Source organism: Falco punctatus (genome assembly GCF_963210335.1).
Source record: "Falco punctatus genome assembly, chromosome: 4".
Taxonomy (NCBI): Eukaryota; Metazoa; Chordata; class Aves; order Falconiformes; family Falconidae; genus Falco; species Falco punctatus.
Window position 1 is genome coordinate 91,113,788 of NC_137583.1, and position 22,366 is coordinate 91,136,153.

The 22,366-nt window shown below is 37.0% G+C and overlaps 1 protein-coding gene across 2 annotated transcripts in view; it reads right to left on the minus strand.

The window, feature by feature from the left end:
• SUGCT (succinyl-CoA:glutarate-CoA transferase) overlaps positions 1 to 22,366 on the minus strand; it is a 340,874-nt gene that overhangs the window by 184,875 nt on the left and 133,633 nt on the right. For both annotated transcript variants that reach the window (XM_080382153.1, XM_080382152.1), the window contains one exon: positions 12,188 to 12,290. In XM_080382153.1, coding sequence (XP_080238279.1) covers positions 12,188 to 12,290 — 103 coding nt within the window. The remainder of the gene's footprint in view (positions 1 to 12,187; positions 12,291 to 22,366) is intronic.

Below are 22,366 nucleotides of genomic sequence, written 5' to 3' on the forward strand. Positions count from 1 at the left end.
CAAAAGGACACATTCAGAGGATAAAGACATGAATATGTTATTTAAGTTTCCAAATACCTTGAAATGTCACTGTGAAGATACTGAATGCCATCTTCCTTTAATAACACATCTATAACTGTAAGAGTATATTTACTGAAGTTAGAGTTTATGGAAGAAAAAACGCAATTAAAGAAAAAAATCAGTCTATATTAACTACATATCTTCTGCGTTTCAAAATACATGACTTACAAAAGCCTCAAGTGTACATTCTTTTTAAATGCATATTCTTATGCTCTAAGAATAGGATATAACACTGGAAAATCCAAGAAGTTCTTTACAATCAATAGGGTTCACCTTATAAAATATCTCTTTAAAAGTATCAGTTTAGAGTGGTGAATAAGGAATACTAGAATACTGCATCAGTAAAACTTAAGCTCCCACTAGAACTACTATCTATATATACTGCATCAGTATAACTACTAAGTTCCCACTACCCTACACAATAGGATAAGCTGTGTATAAATACTACATCCAGAAAACATATTTGGTATGCACAGTGAAACACAAATTCCAGATTTAATGTTAGATTCACAAGGGAAATATTAAAAACAAAGAATCAATAGTTTGAAAAATACATGAAGACAAAAAGTAATGCCATTATAGAAGGTAGTAGGAATAAAGCATCTGTGTGCTGCACACTGTCAGCACTTTTCAGCATCAAGGTACGTATAAGAAGAAAAAAACAGAAAATGTAATTTGCTACTGCCGTTCTGAACATGAACAAGTAACATATCCAAAAAAAGCTCAAGAAATCCATTGAAAGGTGGCCAATTCCTACATAAGAAACACACATTACAGCTCAGATAGCAAACCTGTATGGGAAACTGTGGGATGTAACAGCCATTGCTTTATCAAGACCGCAATCTTGATGAATTTGGTACAAACCACCAAACGAAATCACATTTACCTAGCAATAGTATCAATAGAAATTAATATAATGATAACAATAATATGATCATATCTTGATAACTTCAGAGCCTGAAAGATGCTGTCTCCCTTCTGAAAATAACGATGCCAGTCTACAGCGTCCTCATACACTGCACATGGTAGCTCCTAAATCTAAGGGAGCATCACAACATAGGAACTTGAGGGTGGGGTGTTTCACACTTAAGTTGTCAGTAAATATTCTTCTGACTTCATTATTCTCAGGGGTAGAGGAAAGAAGAGAGAGATTTTTACAAAATCTGTTATTACATACTTTATTTACACATCAAAATTTATCCAAAGCTCAAAGCCTGTATTTTGATGACTGGAACAGAGACTTCAGATGATTTAGAGAAATTAATACTCTGAATTGGAAAGACTGGAGAAATCCTAACTTCTCCCTTTTTCATTTGTGACCCTGTGGAAATACAGTATCTGAAAGAACAAGATGCGCAGATACTAAACAGTGGTTCTGGTCACGGCTACTTCAGGTGTGACTTGAGGACTGTGGGAAGATGCATTTCAGTTGCCTGCTCCATGCTAAGGGAGAATCAGACTATGTCTAGCAGAAGCTACTTCCAGATCATAGAAGTAGCAAATCATCAAACTGGCCCTTGCAGGTTGTTAGGAGACATAGCCTGACACTTCTGATTCTCAGATCCTTCTGTAGCCTTGATTGCCAATATGGACAGTTCATCACGGATGAACACAGTTGTTTGCAACATTGGTATCAAAACAGCAGGGAGGAACTGCTAGGGGTTTGTTTGGGTTTAAACAGGGTCTTTTTTTACTTCTTGTTTTTTCTTAGGAATTAAACTGGGATCCATAGTATAAATACTGGCTACTTGGCATCTCAGTTTATCCTTGTGTCTTTGTCATGCCATTCCTAAACTTGGCTCAAAATTCCTTAATTCTCTGTCTTCTCCCACACATGAGTCAGGATCTCCATATTTAATACTACCATAAATCACGGTCAGTGCACTACCTTCACACTGAGGTGACACTTCTGTTACAGGAATGTTTATTCTAATAGGCCATTATAGGCATGCATAAAAATATAGCTCTTCTGTGAGCTGTGAGGTGTTCCAGGTGTCATTCTAGACAACTAAAATTCAATTGGGCCATTGTGTCTGTAAACCTGATCAAAATTTGGACTTTTTTTTAATTAACTGTACACCTAGATCATTTTTCAGTACTTCAAAAAAAAACCCTTTTGAACACCTGAGATCACCATAATGTTAATCAAGACTTTTATGTAATTCAATAGAAATTTTACCCCTAAAACATATAGTACAAGATTATAAACTTTTGGTTTATATTGTTATAATTAAATGCTACGGTTGCTAAGTACCCAATTGAAATTGCGTGGAGAAAATTTCAACATGTGGCTGGCTGCTCGTAGTGCTGACATCTGAACTCTGTAGCCAGTTTTAAGCTTAGGATGAATTCTTTACAACAGCAGTAATGCTCCTGGTCTCAGCGACCATGCACAGCAAGGAAATACTTCCTGCTTCTTTACAAACTGTCTACTTGAATCATAGTAGAAACCTACAGGAAACCAGTCACAGATGAGAAGAAAAATTGCAATGACAGAGAAAGCTTGCCTGACTAATTAATGCCTTTTTGTGGTGGTTGGAAATCTAAATCTTCAAATATCCACTCCTACTCAGCCTACATACTTGCCTTTTCACGGCTCAAGTATTTCTCCTTGTTCGTAAGAGGCATAAAACTACAACAGTATATTTTTTAAAATGTTACTGCATAAGTACAATGCAAAATGAACACGTTAGCATCTCATCTGAAAAGATGACTTTTTTTTCCCCATCAGGGAGTGGGACTCCAAGATGAAGTTAGGTTGAAGAGAGTGGGAAATCTCAAAATTTCAGGATGACAGGCCAGAGTCATGGCTTGAGCTACGATTTTGAAGTTAAGTTGAGCACTCAGGAAAAGCAGCTGAAGATCAAATGATAACTGAAGCTTGATCTGCACGGTTTCTACACTTGTTTTGTTGTTACTGGGTTATCTATGTTGTTCTCTCCTTTGCTCAAATATAATCATATACGCTCTTTATTCTGAGGGTGACAGAGCAGTGGAACAGGCTGCCCAGAGAGGTTGTGGAGTCTCCTCTGGAGATATGCTTTAGCAGGGGGTTGGAGTAGGTGATCTCCAGAGATCCCTTCCAACCCCGACCATTCTGTGATACATCATCTGTAGCTACTACCATTTGAGATATTCTGAAGTGCAAGATGCCAAATACTTACTCTGCAGAACATCATTAGTATTTTCATGCCTACAAGACATAAATCACACTACAAAGCTCCACCATGCTACTTATATTGATTACAAACAAATTTATTTAAAAGTGAACAAGACCTTTGACAAAATCTAGCACTTAGGGTCTCTCAGAAAGAAAAAAAAAAATATCCAGGCTATCTTCATATGAACCCCAAGAAGACAAGGTGGTAATCAATTCTGAAAACATAAAAAAACAGTAGGAAATTTTAAGAGTGACACTTTCTTGGGGGGAGTTATATACCAAAGCATGTCTAAAATTCAGTCTGAAATCTCAGTGTTTATTATTGATTCTCCTATAAATTTAGCTTAGTATATAAATCTACATCTACTTAAGAAAAATATTTTTTTGAAAAAAATAGTGTTTTCTTACTTGATTTGGTATGGTCTTATGAGATGGGTAACCAACAGGCACAGACAGTCTCACAATTTACATACCGTGGGGAAAGCAAAGAATACCTATCTTTAACTGATCATTAATTTACTACAACAATTCAGTGAATGTTCAGATAATTTAGATAAATAAATAAATAACAAAAAAACCCCAGACTTTCAAAGAATGAATTGCTTCAGCATATAAACTCTCTTCAGGCTGTGAGACATGACGAGATAGACATATACATGTATTTCCCACCTTCCCATGCATATAACAGGCTTGATACTCATCAAACTTCAGATAAATGCAACAACTGGGTTAATTAAAAACTCTCTTTCAACCCCATAGTTACAGTTCATATAAACAGAAGCAAAAGCTGGGTTCGTGCTCTGTGAGGGATTTCTAAGAAGTTACACATCATCTAGCTCACCACATATTAAAGTTGGATGGCATTTATCCTGCGCATGCTCTGGTAGCGCAAGAGCCCAAATACAGATTCTCTGAAACCAACTGATGTCACTTTGATGAGCTGCAAGTTTAGGGAACCAGCGCCTAACTCCTGCAAGGACACAAACTAATCCAACAGTGAGGTGCAAGGGACGTGCGCTATGTGCTCCTAACACTGAAGCCTAAGAAAGACCGTGAGGTTTCAAAAATAGGCTCTTTGCTTCAAAACTGAGAACGGCTTTTTGACAGATCTCTTTGAAAGGAACGCCCAAAAAAGCTAGGTGACTCCTCATACCTTTGAATGGCCATAACTACGATGTAATTTTCTAAACACGATTTAGTCTTTTATGAGAACAGACCTCTAATGAGATGTTTTTGAGCACTTAATATTCTCTGTAACCAACAAACACTTAAGTTAACCTTTTCTCAATGGAATGTGTGTACATACAATACATAGTATACAATAGTACTAGCTAAAGCCATACCATTCACATATGTACACATTTAAATGAAACTAAAAGAGAACTTTAAAAATGCTGCTGCTAAGCATCATTTGCTTGCACAAAAGAAATAAGGTACAATCTTTCTGTACAGTGCATGCTCAACTTTTTTCTTGTCAAGTTCCTCCCTTACTCAGTGCAGTAAAAGATATTCAAAAGAGGTATTATTTCTCATAAGTAAGGTGTAGCTCCAGGTGTCATTTTTATATATATAGCACTCAAATCACACAATTATATATAAAAAAAATAATTTCCCAAAGGGTTTTTTTCGCTGGTGCTACACATTAGAAGCTATACCTTCCAGAAGCATAACTACTGCATCTTTACAACACTGCTTTTTAAAGGAGTCCCAATTTCATGGCTAGGAAACCCAAGTACAAAGGATACTAAGGATAAAACAACTATGTTAGGGTTTTTTCAGCATTTTCAACAATACTACATTTTTTAATCACCAAATAATATTTTAAACAGTTTTGTTTACATCCATGAGAACTCAGTGCTGCTGTGTATTTAACATATGGTGTCACAAGGCAGGCACTCAAAACATGAGGCACACACGTTTAACGACTACCTTTTGACATCTTGATTAAAGTGACTTACCCAAACCCACGTGTGAACGGTGTGGCAGATGCAGGAAGAGATTCCTGTCCGGCATTCAACTTCTATCAAAATGAAGCCCTATTTCTGCAACTGCTTGCCTCTTCCACTACTTTTCATTTTCTGAATCAAACAAATTAAGATTCTGACAGACAACAACCTGGTTCATAAGGCAGACTAAATGCTCTCCTACTGACTGTCAAGTCTATCCTGCACACTTCAGGAAGATGGCACAGCAGAAAGACGTTACTTCATTTTAAAAAAATCACAGTGTTTATGAGTTAGAGGTTCTTCTACAAGTAAAGAAAGTTGCTGATGAATTTTCTCACATTTGTGTTTTTCTTATTTATCATGACATTTTTATAAATCAAAATTCAGGTGTTGAAAAAGCTTAATCATTTTTTCTAGTGTAGTTACACAATTTCTATTCTAGGTCTCAAGCAAAATTAATACCTTTGGCCTCACAAAACACAAAGGACAAAAATATGTGGCAGCAGGTGAAAGCTTATCTTTTGCATACACTTTCTGGGGCTCTGTTCCTCTTTATTCGTAGCCAGCTTCTCTCCCCACCCTTAAAAACATGGGACAGGAAAAGAGCACATCTATGGCACTGCAGTCAACTTTCTGCCCAAGTCTCTCTCAGAAAGAATTAACTAAAAAGGAGCAGCAGAGCTCCCAGGCAAAATCCAGTGTAAGAAAACATTAACATGGTAGACAATAGGTTTCTGGAAAACTGTTACCAAAGATGAGCAGATCATTTTATCAGCAATGTTTCCAAACGTGCTTCCTACTTAAGCAAACAACCAGCACTGGAAGTTTCAAATCAAACTCCAGAAAGTTATAGGCAAGTGAAAACAGAACATCGTAACAGAAACTGCTGAGCTACCTCCTTTATTTTTCTCATCTAGACAACAGATATATATTAAATGTGCGTACAAACAAAAGTTAATCATCAATATAACCATACATTTTTATTTAGAATTTCATCATATTTCAAGCCTTCATGGCTCTAAGCTAAGCTCTCTACTAGTCATTGTAAGAGAGGCAGGCCACACAAAACCACGGCATAGCCACGGACCACATTTCACTACAGCCAAAATGTAAAACACACTTCCTATTACAATATTCCTCATACCAAAATACAAGTGATGTCTCATTTTGTGCCCTTCCTATAACATCTGGACATAGAACTATCTCATAACATGTACAAATCCTGCATAATTGGGTATATGTGGGAATCACACACTACAAACTGTCTTAGAATTGGATTTTCCATTTCACTTTTTCAAACTATGTTCCATCCCTTAATGCTTTCCACTTTAGAACAGAATCTACTTCCCTAAATTTCCCACAGACCAAAAGCTTGAAAACATTTGTAATTTAGTACAAAAGAGCTACTTTTGACAAAATTAAAGGGTTGGGTATGGTTGGTGGTGTTAGGGTTTTTTTCATTGCATAAAATTTCAATATTGAAGTAAAAGGTTTGCTTGAAACACCAAAACAAAGCTAGGCAGTGTGCATCTCAATGTTGCTAAATGGACAGGAATAGAGCTGAATTTCTGTTTCAAAATAGAAATTAGTTTTATACTCCTTCATGTGGATGTTTCGCTTTCAACAAATTGGCATTTTTAAACATAAAAAAATGCCATCGGAAAATTTCCAAACAGTTTCAGTACTGACTTAATAGACACATGCAAAATTTAATTCCTCTCTTTCTCTTGTCTGTTAGGAATTACTTCCAGACATGTTGTATTACCTCAGGCCTTCATCAGCTGCTTTTCAGTTGCAGAAACCTCTATATAAGTAAAAAAACTGCCTGCAGTACTACAGACATGAATATAATTTCATTTGACTTGGGACAGTCCTCAGTGGGCCACAACAGTCTATTTCAAAGAATAACAATTAAAATATAGTCATATTTAAAAAAAAAAAAACCCACACACAACAACAAAACAAAAAAAAAAGCACACACACACAAACAAAAAAAAAAAAATCAAAAAACCCAAACCAACCAAAAACCCAAACCAACAATAACCATGCATAACATGATTTTTTAAAAGGAAGAAAAAAAAAAATAACCTAAACCAAAACAACAAACCAACACACTTATAACTTCTGCTGTTCTGTGTGTTTGCAACTTTGATTATAGAAGCTTTTACCAGATGCTAGGAAAGTTTTGCCAGGATGTGTTCACATGAAATGACTTCCAAAATAAGAGACGATCTGGAGGTTAATAAAAAACTACCACCTTTGTAAGTTTCCACAAATAATAAACTTAAAACATCAGATAATTTCCAGCTATCAGATATTTCAATACTCAATTTACTGCCGAGGTTTTTTTTTTTTTTTTTTTGGGGGGGGGGGGCGGTTCTAAGGCATATTCATACAAATGGCTAAAGGAACTGTAATGGCCTTCTGGGACAGGAAAACTAAGGTTTCTGTAAAAAATGTTAAATTAATTTTTATAGTGATGCAAAGTCAGGGAAGGGTTGTTAAGGGATGGCCTCTTGCCACAGGGTGGAGTTTTGTTTTGGTATCCTTTTAGAGTCTGCAGGTGTTTGGCAGGAGCTGAAATCAGGGCCAGCTGTGATATTTCAGCTCCGATATTTCCCTCCCCATATTTCTCAGAAGTGATGCATCAGGGTGATGTCTTACACCTGATGTACTCAACTTGTGTGGTATGACTGTAACTGTTGGGGGGGTGGGGCGGGTGGGAAGGGGAGTACCACTGCATGGCTTTTTCATGTTGTTTTTTTAGTTGTTGTTTTTTTTTTTTTTTTTTTTTTTACAGCTGACAACACTCATATAGTAAAATTCATCAACACAAATTGATTTAATCTGGTAAAACATCAGCTAATAATTTATTAAACTGCCCATAATATCTCTGCATTGTTTTGTTGCTTCTTATATATGCCAGCCATTTCATCAAAGTAATAACTGTATAAGAACGGTGAAAGAAATTACATCACAAAAAAGGGGAGGGGAATGTTTTACAGAAAACAAAAACCCTTCAGTTCCATCACTTAACCAGCAAAGATCTTTGTTCTTTCATACTTAGCTGCAGCACAGCACGTACCTGTTTTTGTTTTGTTTTATCTTTTGGGAGAATTTGAATAGTTTCTATTAAAAATGGTATTCTCTTTAAAGTTTGTTTTGTTTGGAAAACCTCAAACCACATTGTATTTCATACACATGTTCCACAGGGTATGTTAAATGGGACCATACTGAGGTCACTAGTAAGTTTTTAAATCGTTTTAAGAGCTCCTTTAATGTTTGTACTATTTTTGCCTAGTTAAAAGAACACTTTTGAAAAAAATAGCTTGAAGAAGTTGGACTATAAAAAGCTTCGTTAAAATAGTCTATACTGTATATTAAGAGTCTGTAAGAACTTTTACAAACATTCTTTCCTCCTTCTTGTTTTTAGGAAAATTGTTCCCTTAACTAGCGAATGTGCTCCTCTCTCTCTCAGCCATTTTATCCATGCATGCAACAGTACAGACATATATCTATCCACAGACTGATTGACTTAGCAGTACAAATGCCTGTGGTAGTCATTTTAACTTCACAAATGAATAAAAGGTTATAATCAGTGGGAAAAGTGGAAGTTTCACTCCATTCATGGAAAAAACAGTATCACCTGGCACTCCTAACTTACTAAGAAATTTCCTGGTTTTTGGCAGCTCACTTGGAGTATGATTGAAGCTGTTAATGACATTAACAAAATGTCCTGGGATCAAAAATGTGTTGGTTTATCTCAGTTTATAGAAGTAGTTATACAAACTACTCTTGGCCTTCAGAGTTCTGAGGTCTTTTTCATTAAAATAAAATTTGAAAGCACAACCTACCTGTAGCTGATTAAGTTCCATTAGACCATATCCATCATCTTCTTCACTTGCCTTTCCTGTCTCCTCAGACTTGCCTACGTTCCTCCCTTGTATTATTCCACCCCCCTCCAAGGAGCTCTCTCTTTGGTGGGTACCCACCCAGTGCCCCCTTTGCAGTGTTGGTGACAGCCAAGCTGCCATATGCTTTGATGATTGCTGATGCCCATGCAGCACATCTTGGTCACTCATGGTGTGAGACTGCACTTCCAACAAACGACAGTTGCCTTATGGATATCAAAATCCACAGAGCAAATAGGAAGATGATGGCAATAAAATGAAGTTCAGTGGAATTGTGTTTAGATTCACTGCTGCTGGTAATGCCCAAAACGGAATAGGTTAGCAAAACCTACGTATTTCTATTAGAGGTAGATTAGGGATTGTCTATATGGAAGTATCACCACGTTTATGTTCTTCTGGAATCCTTGCAATGGTTGAGAGCAAATGAATATGAAAAGCAGATTACTGTGTTATGATGAACTAATTTTACATCACACTGTTGGTACTTATTATATAGTATTAGTAAGTGAAGTTATTAAATGCAAGCTGAGTGACACGTTTCCTAGAAATGTATTTTCTGATTTAAACTGAGCCTGAACAAACCCACCGTATTATAATGGCAGCACTGTGAAGAATGATTAGAAAGTCATCGTACTTCATGACTGAGTTCACCTTTACACATGAGAAAAACCTTGCTGCGATTACATATGTTCTTATTGGCAGGTGCTGGCTTTTTCCCTGGATTTCACAGTGCAGAGCTCACCTAGATTATGGATTCTCAGGTGTTGCTAGACTTCTTCCCTTGTCTTAGACATTGACTTGGGGCACTGTCATGCTTTTTGAGGTTTCAGAAACCAAAATTGCAGATGGGCTTACAAAAGAACAAAGCTATACAGAAGTATGTGTGTTTATCCCAGACACATGCTGTCTATGCAGCAGCAGAAAGATGAACAAAGGGAGGAAGACTGGGCAAGGTACAATGGGAAAAAAATACAGTTCAGAAGAAATGTGAAAGTGAAAAGCTTTGCTTGAATTGTCCATGAGCATCTAAATCCAAGCTATGGATAAGTGACTTAGGGCAATGAAGCCACCTGTGAAGCTCTGAAGTCCTCACCATCAAAATAAAAAATTGTGTAGAAGTTAGGAAAATATAATTAAGAGGCTGCACATGCTACACTCCAAATTGCTGCTCTGCTGGAGGGTTTCTCAGATATGTAAGGGTGGAGTGGAGGGTCTAATTTTATATAAGTGATGTAAAGTAAATCTCTTGCCATAAGAGCAATGCCTTAAATGTCAAAGCTTTTCCATGTTTCAAGAAAGAAGAGGGGGGAAAAATGTAGTTGGGTTGTTTAGGGTTTTTTTATCTCCCTCTCCTTGAACAGAACTACAACTGTGAGAAAATGCTTAAGGCGGCAGGCAGCTCCAGAAATGAAACAAATGTATAACACGCAGGATTGCCACAAATACTGACATTTCATTTCCAACAGTAATAAGAACACAGGGGCTGACTGCCACTTACTTCAGAGAAAGGGTGTAGAAAAGACAATGTTTTCAAGCAGTTTCATGGAGGAGGGGGGCAGGGAGCTCCGTATTGCCCCTTTATGGGAAAATACTTTGAAAAACCTGCCATGTGGTAGTATCTGACTGCAAAGCATTGGGGGAGCTTTTATGGATAGGCTATGTCAGTTAATAACCTGACAGATAGATAGATATAGATAACTGGTATCAATTATTTTTATATATGTATAAATCATATTCCAGTGAATTCTAATAACAGCAAGGTAACCAAGATAACCCCTTTTCAGTTTGGGAGGTAATGGCCATCCCACAACATACTGCGTTTTAAAAAGCTGTTTCTTAAGGTGGACCTGACCTCTTAAAAATCTCAGCAACAACAACATACAAAAAAGCAAAGAATATTTCTCCAATGTTGCCCCAAATACAGCCAAGTCAAGCACATTTTGAGTAAAATATATGTATGTTCTTCTGCATGTTCTTCAAAGCCCAATCTTAATCCCTGTGAAAGTTTTGAAGTGAAAAATTTGGCCCGTGCATACTTCACAGCGTGGTACTACATCATTTTAAGAAGAACGAGCACATTTACTCAAGAACAAAAGCTTCTTTCCTTGCAGTAGCCTAAAAATATTATCTTATACCTCTAAAAGTATAGTAAATATATAATAAACATATTCCTTTATGATAGATTGTTTTGACCATTGTTCCTTCCCAAAAACTACAACTGTATCCACAATCCTGACAAACACTTATTGACAGTAGACATGGACACATACAAAATTGACTGCTTTTTTTTTTCCTGCCATGGTCAATCATTTTTGTGGTTACTCTCATTATTAGAAATTAATTTAAAGGAGATTCATCACACAACAGAATAGCCGTAAAATACTCTGTTACACTATTCAAGACAGCACAACGCAGTTTGTGTTGGGCCCTTTAACCCATCATAAGCCAGAGGGTGAGAAGGCAGCCAGAGATTAGGGAACATGCAGCCAGTATACCTCTACAGATACTCAAAAATAAAGATACTGTTTTAACTAAGTATAGACACAATTCAGTGAAAGACTTAAAATTTAAAATAAATAAAAAGCTGAAGTTTTCTTAGCCAGGGAAACCCCCAGACCAAGAAAAGGTTAAAATCTTTCTGCACATTACTTCTGTGCTTCATTTTTCCATTTCCAGTCACAAAGTTGCCCATTTTCTTTCAGACAGTACAGATTCTTGTTATCCATACTCCATCCAGAAAAACAATTGCTTGTGGACAGCAAGAAAGGTATTTTCTGTGCATTTGTCTGACAAAATGCAATTATATAATACAGTACAGTTTCTTTCCTTGTTCTACCAGTCACTTTGGGAAGACAGACTCCATACAGGACATGGAATACTTATGGTTTAAACTGTGTTGACTCTGTGTTCCTAAGCATGTAATTCGTTTAAGGACGTGTATTTATTTCTTACTATGCTGTATCATTGGCTTAAACTCAATCCACCATATAACTCTCAAATCCCATTTTTAAGTAGCTGAAATCAGGTCTGAGTGGCAGGAAAAGTGATCGTTACCCAGCATTTGTAAAACACATGTAATAACATATAGAAAAGGCTTGGTGAGAACCTACCTGAGGATCCGAGAATACTTGCTGCATGTTGTTGATCGGGCCATATGGAACTCCACTACCTTCAAAGAGCTGCAACCATTCCATCGTTGCTTTTTCTGAAAACCTAAAAGCAAGTAAGGAGCATGTGGTTTCAACTCCAGGCTTTCAGATTCATAAAAACACGTAGCACATCTCTTCTCTGTCTCTCACTGCTTTCATACTCTTCCCCACCGATTTCTTCCCGGGCGATGATTAACATAATTAAAATGTACTGCACGTGTTCTTTAGACATGCAAAACCCAAAGACATAGGGGGAAGAACTGACTTCTATTTCCATCTGATCATATGAAGAAATCCAGCAATGATTAGCCAAGCTAAATTTATCAGCAGTTTCAAATAAGAATCAATGGGTTTCCTCCAGTCTTTAATTACACCAATGTCCTTCAACATTTGTTTTCTTTTATATACATATTTAACAACAAAAAGATAGATCTAATGTGGGTACGCATCTCACACACGGCACCACTCACTAAAAGCTGATGTCAAGCACCACACTTTTTCCTCCATTACATCCAAAACATACGTCAGGATTAATAGCCACATTTTCTGGTCAGTTAACAACACTGATCGCATATATTTGTTGTACGATTGTATAACCTATCCTAAGGACATCCAGTTCAGGGTATATACACTGTGCCTACGCCAGTGAACACAGAGCTCCATCTCTTCGTATCACATAGAAAAAGCTCAGTTTATTTCTTCCTAAGCGTTCAACCCCATAACTGGTAGCACCACTCTACTTCCCCTCCATTGCTATATACTTTTTGTTTCCTCACCTACCCAGTACATGAACAAAACACTCTTGAAGCAACAGTGGTCACTAAGAGATGGTATTTTCTGCATCTGTCTAGGATTCTGAATCAAAGGTAAAATTATATGGAGAGTGTATCTTAAGTTTCATGAAGGAAAACCACACAGAGGTCTACCAGATTATTAGAAAGGAAAGATCTACTCCATGATATGCATAACACTGAAAATGAATTAGATGTGATTTCAAGACCTGATGGAAATGAAATTAATAGAAACCTTGACAAGGGACACTCAGTTACTGGTATTCTGTAGCTCACCAGTTTGGAGTTCCCTAAGCACTATCCAGAACAATATCAGTAACATTCAGCTTCAGCTCTAGCTTTTTATAATGAAAAAAACCCAACCCTTCATTTTCTGACAAAGTTAATAAAGAAAAAGCACAAAAGTTCCTAGATCAGTCCAAAGTCAAACTTTGCAAACTTCTGTTTGTAGATATGCAGGGATTGGCTGCAAAGTGTTTTGTGCTACTTTTAAACTTCAGAAAAAAAAACAGTGATGGTGACAAGTTACAGGTATATTAGCTATATGGCATAGGAATGGATCCAAGCTTCACAGTTAATGTCTTTCTCCCTGTGCAGGAAGGAACAAGCTTTGAGTGAATAAATCCTGATACCAAATGCATTTTGTGCTCTAAATGGGTAAGAAAATGCAAGTTTAGCACCACCCTTCCTCAAAAATAGAAGCTTTACTCCTGCTGAAGACATGTGAAGTTAGCAAATAATACTAGTAGAATAAAAGGAACAATAAACCAGAAAAAAACAAAATAAAAGGCTTTAACAGTACAAAATGTATTATAAAATGAAGCATCACTTCCAAAGAAATGAAACATAATGAAGGATCACTTCTAAAGAAAACTGATACAAGATTATTGTGCTGTTCAGTTATACACTCCATTGAATATTACAGTTATTTCATGGTAAAGATGTAGTCAGCCGTAAAGATAACGCCACTCTTGGACACACTGAGGGTCTATCTAATTTAGTACTCTATTGCTGACCATACCTAGAACCAGGTACATTACAGGAAAATGGGGCGGGGGGGAAGGTAACTATAGAGAGGTAGAGAGCCTTCCTTTCTCAGCAACTGCAGCCATTAGGAAAGCATGATATTAATCTAACATATAATTTGTATTTCCCTTTGGTACACTCTGTTGGGCAACACTTCTCATAATCCATATATCGTAGTTATTCATAGCTTTCTGTTACTAAGGCTTGGGGCTCAAACTACTGCACGGTGTAAATATGATCCACATAAATAACACCAATAACTGATGGGAAACAGTTTTTCATATACAACTGTGCTGTTCTCTGCTAGCAACTGAGACGCTTCTCTCCAGAAATGCTTCATAATTCATGGCCCACTGACTCCCTTTTTATAAATTAGAAGGTTCTTTTCAGCTACTACTTTTTCTGACACCTCAGCCTCCGCTACCGTCTCGTTTCTAACGAAAGACAGAACACCTACAAGAGGACTCTCAGACTCAGCATTATAACCATGGTGCTTAAGACCATCACTTAGAAATTATTGTAATTCTTAATATTTGTTGCATCACTCCCCTGATCTATTAGTAATGAATAGGCCCTGCTTGCTATGTTCCTTGTACTTCTTTTTAAGAGAGAGTTTATAAATATCCCACCCCCACCCCCCCCACCCCCCGAGTTTAAAAAAGCAAATAACTTTTGGATTTAAAGAACCATCTGAAAAAGTAGTCTTTTCAACAGGAGTGGCAATTATCTACATCTGTATAATCAATACGCTACTTCCTGATGTCATGGTAAATATGAATACTATTTGAGGCATACCTTCTTCTTCAGTAACATTATTACCAGTGACTCAAAATACAGTGAAGTGAGAGCATGTTTTGCAAAATTTCTGTGGGATATATGAATTTCTGAAGCTTTATCTTCTGTTTAGATTTTTCCTTCATACATCACAGACAGAAAATATTACCACAATTTTGTAGAAAACCAGTGATGTTCTGTTTTAAAAAATACTTCTTCTGAATGGACCTAACAATTGCCTTAGTTTTACTTATTAATTTATTTATTGGTGGTTGGAGAGAATTCCCAAAAGCTTTAAACTCAATCAAAGGTGTAAAATACCACATTCTATCACTCTCAAAGGAGACATGTGGTATTTTCTCTTGAAATTTAAACCCTTGACCTAAATCTGATGTAGACTAGCTTCCTTTATTTGTGGTAAAAAGAAGCCGTTGAGAGCATATTGTTAAGCAAACTGTTTAAAAACAAAACAGATCACCAGCACTGACAATAAAGATCTATTATTCAGATTTTGAGAGCAGTAGCATGAAACTATTTGATTCATTCAGTTGTGGTTTATATATTCTAATATCTGTTGTACAGCATTAAGGGAGAAATATTGTTTCAAAATCTGATAAAAGATAAGGCATGTATAAAAAACTGTCTAAGTTTACCTCTGGTGTCAGCTACACAACCCCTGAATTTATTTTTTTCTTTTTTTGCTGACCTGTATGCATCATTCCTTTCATCTACACATAATTTTTAATAGCACTTACACAAACAAATACCATAAGCTTTCCTTATAGTAAAGGGTTGATGTTTAGGTTTGTAGGTATGAATTGATATCATGCTCAACACTCTAAAAATATCAAGTCAAGGCCTTCAACAAAATCTTCCAGGAGAGAATTTCAGTCTTTTGTTCTCTTGAAAATGGAAAGCTCTATCATCAGGAATTTACAAGGCCTAGCCAATCCTTTTCCCCTTAACAGTTATTTTTAAACTTTTTTCTATGCTTTGATATTGTCTTTAATAAATAGCCTACTTAGTATATAATTTCCTTTTCTTAACTGAAAAAAATTGCAATGTCATCTGCTGTCCTTCAGTGGGGAAAAAAGTAATTTTTCTATACATACATAAAATCACTGATGGACACACACGCAAGGCTAAACAACAATTCATCTTCCAAACTGAAGCTAGTACAAAAAAACACCAAAGGCTGTACAGGATCTGAGTTCTGAAGCATGACACTTGCAAATGAATCTTTATCTGTCCATGGAACCTCATTGATACTCAGTGGCTGTAGGAGAGCTCAACCATGTGATTCACACTACAGCTTCATATGGTTCCAGATGAGTCCCTTTCCCATCTAAACCATTCAAACTGCTATAGATATAATCATACAAATGTCATTTAAATTGTCTGATTTATTTGTAGAATCATTTAAAACCTTAGCTTAGCTTTTTACAGTTATTACCAGTATTTTAGAAGTTCAAAAGAATTTACTTTTACTGTACTAGACTTTGGCATGAAGCTTGGATGCAGGCTCTTTCCAAAAAGTACCTCTGAAAAAAGTATATGCACCCCAATGGAGAACAACCCCATTCCCAGGATCTTTACTGCAAAGCCTGTACTAAGGCTTACTTCAATAAGAGAGGTAGTAGTTCCACAATGCCTTATTTGCATTTTAAGCAGTACTCTAAGCCACCTCTGCACTAAATTACACAGCACCAATGAAATTACTGAGGTTGCAATGTTGAAATGAGGCATCAGATTCTGAAACATTTAACATTGAAGATATTTAATGCTTAAGAATATTATAAGAAGAGAAAGTGTAGCATGAGCTGTGGTAATTGAAACGTTATTTCATGGGAAGAACTCCAACTAAATGTATTTTTCTTCAATTCGTAAATCTAGCAGTCAACATTAAATACAGTGTCTTTCATTTAAACTACACACTCAGTAAATTAATAAAAAAACTTTACAGCACAATGTAAGAAATAACCTCCAACAGTCCAAACATCAAATAGAAAGGACTTACACCTTATATCCTTACACAAACCACAAGTGTAGTTTTGCTTCTTAAAACTCAAGACCTAAACCCCCTTCTGCTTTCTAGCAAATTCTAATTAGAAAGAAAAAAAGAGAGAATGGATCATTGATTGCAAAAATAAAGTATCTGCTTGACTTGCACAAGTTGGATGAAATGGTTTTAATGAGTTAGAAACATACTCAAGTTCTATTAAAATGTACAAAGTTTCTCATCCTGTTCATTATTGATGCAAACTGTGTTCCTTTCATTATGAAATATTCTGTTATTCAATGAAATAAAGACTTCTAAAGCATGAATGAACCTACTTTGTGTGCATTCTTTGCATATATCCCATTTTCCATGTCTCCTGGGAAACCTTCAATCATTGCTACAACTTCTGTGGAAGGGCATCCATGTTTCCCTAATGGATAAAACCATCCAATTCCACACAAAGTTTAGAACTACTGAAGCAAAATACTGCTTTTTTTTCTGTAGGAGGCTTATGGCAATTAAATTTGCAGAAGTAATTTGAACAGCTAACAAATGCAGATGGAACAGTAACATCTAGTAGTAGCTTTTTACATGCAGTCAATCACAAAAACCTCCTGTGTTGTTGCTAAAGTCCACAATAACATTTTTGTGTTTTCTAGCATAACATGAGTTTGCGTTATGGTTTTTGCACTGGTTTTCTCTATCAACACTATATTTACTTCCAAATACCTACAATATTTTCTCTCTCCAGCACTGATCATCTCTTTAATGGTAGTTAACTCATTAAAATAGTTTGTACAGTTTCTTACAGTAGCATCTATGGAAGACACTATACAAAATAAAAGTAATAAAATATACTTATTTGGAAAATTCAAATAATGGATCATTATCCCTTAGTGTACAGTAAATATGCAATTAGAGTTTTCAAAATGAATACTATAGTATTTACTCAATAGTCTGTAAGCATCTCTGTGTTAGTGTCTAATTAGTCTCCTCTTGGTTATTGATTAATCACTCAGCAAACCACAACAGACTCTTGAAATCTTCAGGGTCAACGTGATTGTACTGACATGTTAGGCTGATGGATACGTCAACTACTTTAAAAGATGTCACATTTAGTAGATTGTAAGTGATAGCTACATAAAGTACAGTCCAGATATTTGTAGGTACCACAAATCCACAGCAGAACTTGTTTTATATTTCTGTACACTTTAAATATTTTTACCAGTTTAAAAGATGTATTAATAAATAGTTCACCTTTACGTGCAGAACTTGTGCTAGAGAAAAATGAACATTCATGTTCCTTTAAGAAATTTTGCACGCTGTTTTAAAACTGTAAATTAATTTTAAGAAATAGCATAACAGAGAGCAGAAAACATATCCAGATTGTAAAATGTGTTTCTTATGGCTCCTGAGTAGTAAAATCCAGCATGTTCCAGAACTAGTTCTTTTTGGATTCAGATAAGATTAGACTACGCACATTAGAAATGTGCTCCTTTCCTCAAGCCTTTCTTTTTCTCATATAAGCAGAAGGACTTCAACTTCTATAGTTTGGACAAAGGAAGCACAAATTAACTGAAAATCAGCTAGGTAAACACACATCAGTAAAAGCACATTGAGAATAATGGAAAGCTATGTTGATTTTTTTGCTGTTCTTTTAATTACTAAAGGGAAGTAAAGAGCTAACAAGGGTCAGGTCAAAAAGCTCATTCAAAAAAAAAATCAGTGAAAAGATCTCCCTTGATTTCAGCAGCCTTGTAGCCAGTAATGTATGTCATCACAAAAAAGATAGCAAATTCCTCTTCAGCAAGGACCTTGAAACTTCACAAACGGATGAAAACACTTAGAGGCTATTAAATGGTGAGAAAAGAACAAAGAAAATACACATTAGCTTACCCAGTCCAAAAATCAGATGTCTGAGATATTTTGGATGGACCTCAGCTACACACACAGAAGTCAACATAAAACTACCAACAACTTAAAACGAAGCTTTTAAAGGAAACTGTGGCAGTTCAGCAGCTGATGCCCACACAGCTCGACCGTCTGTCCCCTGATGGTGAGGTGGGTGACCAGGGAAAGTAAAACTCCCAGCTGTGCCACAGTGAAGTCAATTATCTTTCAACCTTCAGACACCTGTGTTGTGGAAGCAGTAAACAACCAGGTGCTCATTCCCGTAACGTTATCAACGGGGACTTCAGTCTGCAAGGCTCTTGGTTTAGAAAAAGAAATGGTGGGGATGGGGCAGGAGATTTACAGAGACTGGGTGTGTCTCAGCAAGTGTGAATTTAACAGTGCTCTTCATCAGGCAAATTAAACATTTTTACAATACACTTTCCCCTTTAGGTGCCCTCCTCTTCTGTTACGAGGTGGAAACAATTCAGAAACGATCTCATTAACTGAGGATCAGGTTCCTCTGTGCTTCCTTCCTGCTCATTCCTTTTCCACTCACACTTACATATGCAACATGCAGCTGTAGCACATTGTCAAGAATAAGGGCTTTAAAATTTTAGTGCTAGGAATAGTAGTTCTACTCTGAATCGTTTCCAGCCCCAGCACTTCTGATTTTAAGTCTACAATAATTCAGTTATAATTGCAGGAGCACTAATCATGACGAATTTATGTGTTCTTCATTAGCTGAGCTGCTTCACTTTAAAGGCCGAGGGCACGTCTGCTATTCCCTTTCCCCCTGCACTCATACGAACCCACACGCTATGTTGCGTTTACAGGTTAATTTCCCAAAGCACCTTGGCGTAGGCGTTGAGCTGCGCTGTCTTAAAATGTGCCTGTATTACTGAAGTGCAGGGTAGAATTAATATTCAACTTGTGGGGTAATTTCAGCAAGGAGGTCAACAGATTAAGCACCCTTCCTCAAAGCTTCTCTTAAAGTAGCATCACACCAGCTTTTGCACAGATGCATCTCAAATTTCACACGCATGCTATATATCGTATGTCTTGATGCCTGTATGCATATATATACATATGTATGTATATATACACATACAAAATAATCCACATTGTGCCTGGTACAATTCTGTTCCAGAAGAAGCAAAAAGAAAAGTGGAAGGGAGGCAGGGTGGGGGGACACACAGCAATTAAAACTTGGTTCTCTTGCATAGATGTACATCTCACAAACGAGAGGTTTCCACTGGAAACGTAAAAAACAGAGTGCTCTGTAGTCTGTCAGTTCTCACATGAGCTGGGAGTCTCAGGGGCCTCGGTAGTAACCATTGAACCTGACCTCCACCCAGGTAGGGTCATTTTAAATTTGGCTCTTGGCACGCACCCAAGGCAGGCAGGCATTCAGAGGCAATTTGCTTTTGTCAGAGTTTGGCCTTGTTGTCTTTGGGGGGAAATGTAACCTCAATAAAAGGGGAAGATACAGAAGGCACCAAAACTTCCTTTTTTGTAAAGCAAATAGAGTAGATGTGCAAATGTCAGCAGTGGGGGAAGAGAGAGGAAGTAAGAAGCTGGGGGAGCCATAGGAAATGGAGGAAGATGATGGGGACAGGAAAAAAAGACCATAGCAGGGAGAGGACCAGAGGTAGGAAAGGGACAACATCACCAGTAGCAAAGCAAGTACAAAATATTCCATAGGACTATGTTCTTCTTCCCTGTGAATATCCTATGACTTAGTGGTCCTTGCAGCACTGTACTTATTCCCCCACAAAAGACAGAACTGAAGAATACTCCCCCTCTCAAGACATATGGGACGGGTTTTTGTAATTCCCTCCTCTTGCCCCAGTGTGAGAGCTGGGTCTCCTGGAAGCAGCATACCACTCCGGAGTGGTCTACTTCCCAGTCACTTTTATCGAGATCTGACAATCTCTGTGGATGTAAGAATTTATCCTCTCATACTGGATCTCCCCCCTGCCCCCACTTTCACGTGTGCCCTTACAGAGGGAGTTGAGATGTTGTAAGGAGACAGCAAGCTGGGAGCTAAGGATAGATGTGCTTCATTCTTCATTTCTGTCAGGGAAGACAGAGGATGAGGAAATTCTTCCTGAAATGGAGTAATTCACACCTCTCGGAGCTGTTGTTTCAAGCTATATTTATATCTCAAGCCATATACATCTCCATCTTGCATTCTCACTCAGCTCTGGACATCCGACTGTGATGAATAGGTCATTTCACACCTTTCTGAAAAGTCTTCTGTTTAAAGGTCAATTTCTTCTAAGTGCTATATAATCCCCATGCTTATCTAACTGCCTTGAAATCTGGCATAGTTACTGCAGGTGGTGAGTAGAATTACTGACCTAAATTAGAGGTCATTTGAGTCAAGAATTCCCAAGATACAGCCTTTTTTTTAAAAAAAAACAGCATTCCTTAACATTGACCAGTTGTACCAATGTTCCTTTTGTGCACACATCTAGAATAAAACTGTGGTGAGCATGTCTCAATTTCTTAACATTTACCCTAGCAAATGAAAGGCATCAGCTGTCTCTTTGATATTCAGAGATCAGACATTTTTAAAAATTTCAGCTACACACATGCAGCAAATTAAATGCTCAAGACTTCAGGGAGTTCCTGACCCTTTGAGTAGGTCTGAACATCTTCTATTCCTCAATAAAACCTAGCAAATCCTTTTCATTAAGAGAAGGAGGTTAAGAATCCTTCTTCATGCACTTACTAAGTGCTCAGAAGTTAGACTGAATTGCAGTTAGCTCATTTTGAAAATTAAGAAAAATAGGAAAAGGTAAGTCACACCTCTGGAAATAGTTCAAAAGAGATAAGAGGAAGGGGACAGGTTAGATAGGTCAATGGAAGCCTACTCTAGGCTCTGGTGGCACCTCAGCTTAAGATTATAACAGCTTCAACAGCTTGGGGAAAAAGTGTGCATGTATCTACTGTGCAAGAGCAGTGATACATGCAAGTAACTGCAGGGTACCAAGTATCTTAAAATAAAATCTTTAAGAAAAAAAAGAAAATAAAAGAAAAGAAAAGAGTACCAAGTGCTTAAAATACCAATGACTTGGTGGAAAAGGAAGGATGTATAAACTGAAAATGGCAGTGAAGAGGTTGGGGAAAAGGGAAGGAAACAAAACTATATGTTTCCTCTCATGTGCTTCTAGTCACCGCAATTACTGTTGAGATGCTGAGACACAGACCATATCCGTGAATCTTTTCACTGGCCTTATGAGCAGCAACACTCTCAAAGGATTCCACTACAAGACCATAATTTCCATTTATGTTTCAAAGCATAATCCATACTTCCATACCAAAGAGAAGGAACATTTACGAATCACTAGATTCCTATACACAGGTGCAATTTTTTACTTGCTTTTTATTGCTCAGCCTGGCACAGCAAACAAGTTTGCTGACTTTTTCCACTGCAACATCACTGCAAAAAAGCTGCTTTGCCTCAAGTTGTATGCAACCTGCCTGGCACAGCATCAAACTGAGACATGGATGAATGGCTGACTTAATCCTTAAAGGACTTTCATGTGTCTTTTTGACTTCCACCACACAAAGGAGGGGCTCATATCAACATAAGGGACTGTAGTAGAATATATGTCAAGAAAATCACAACTCTTCTAAGCTGCTCCAGCTCAT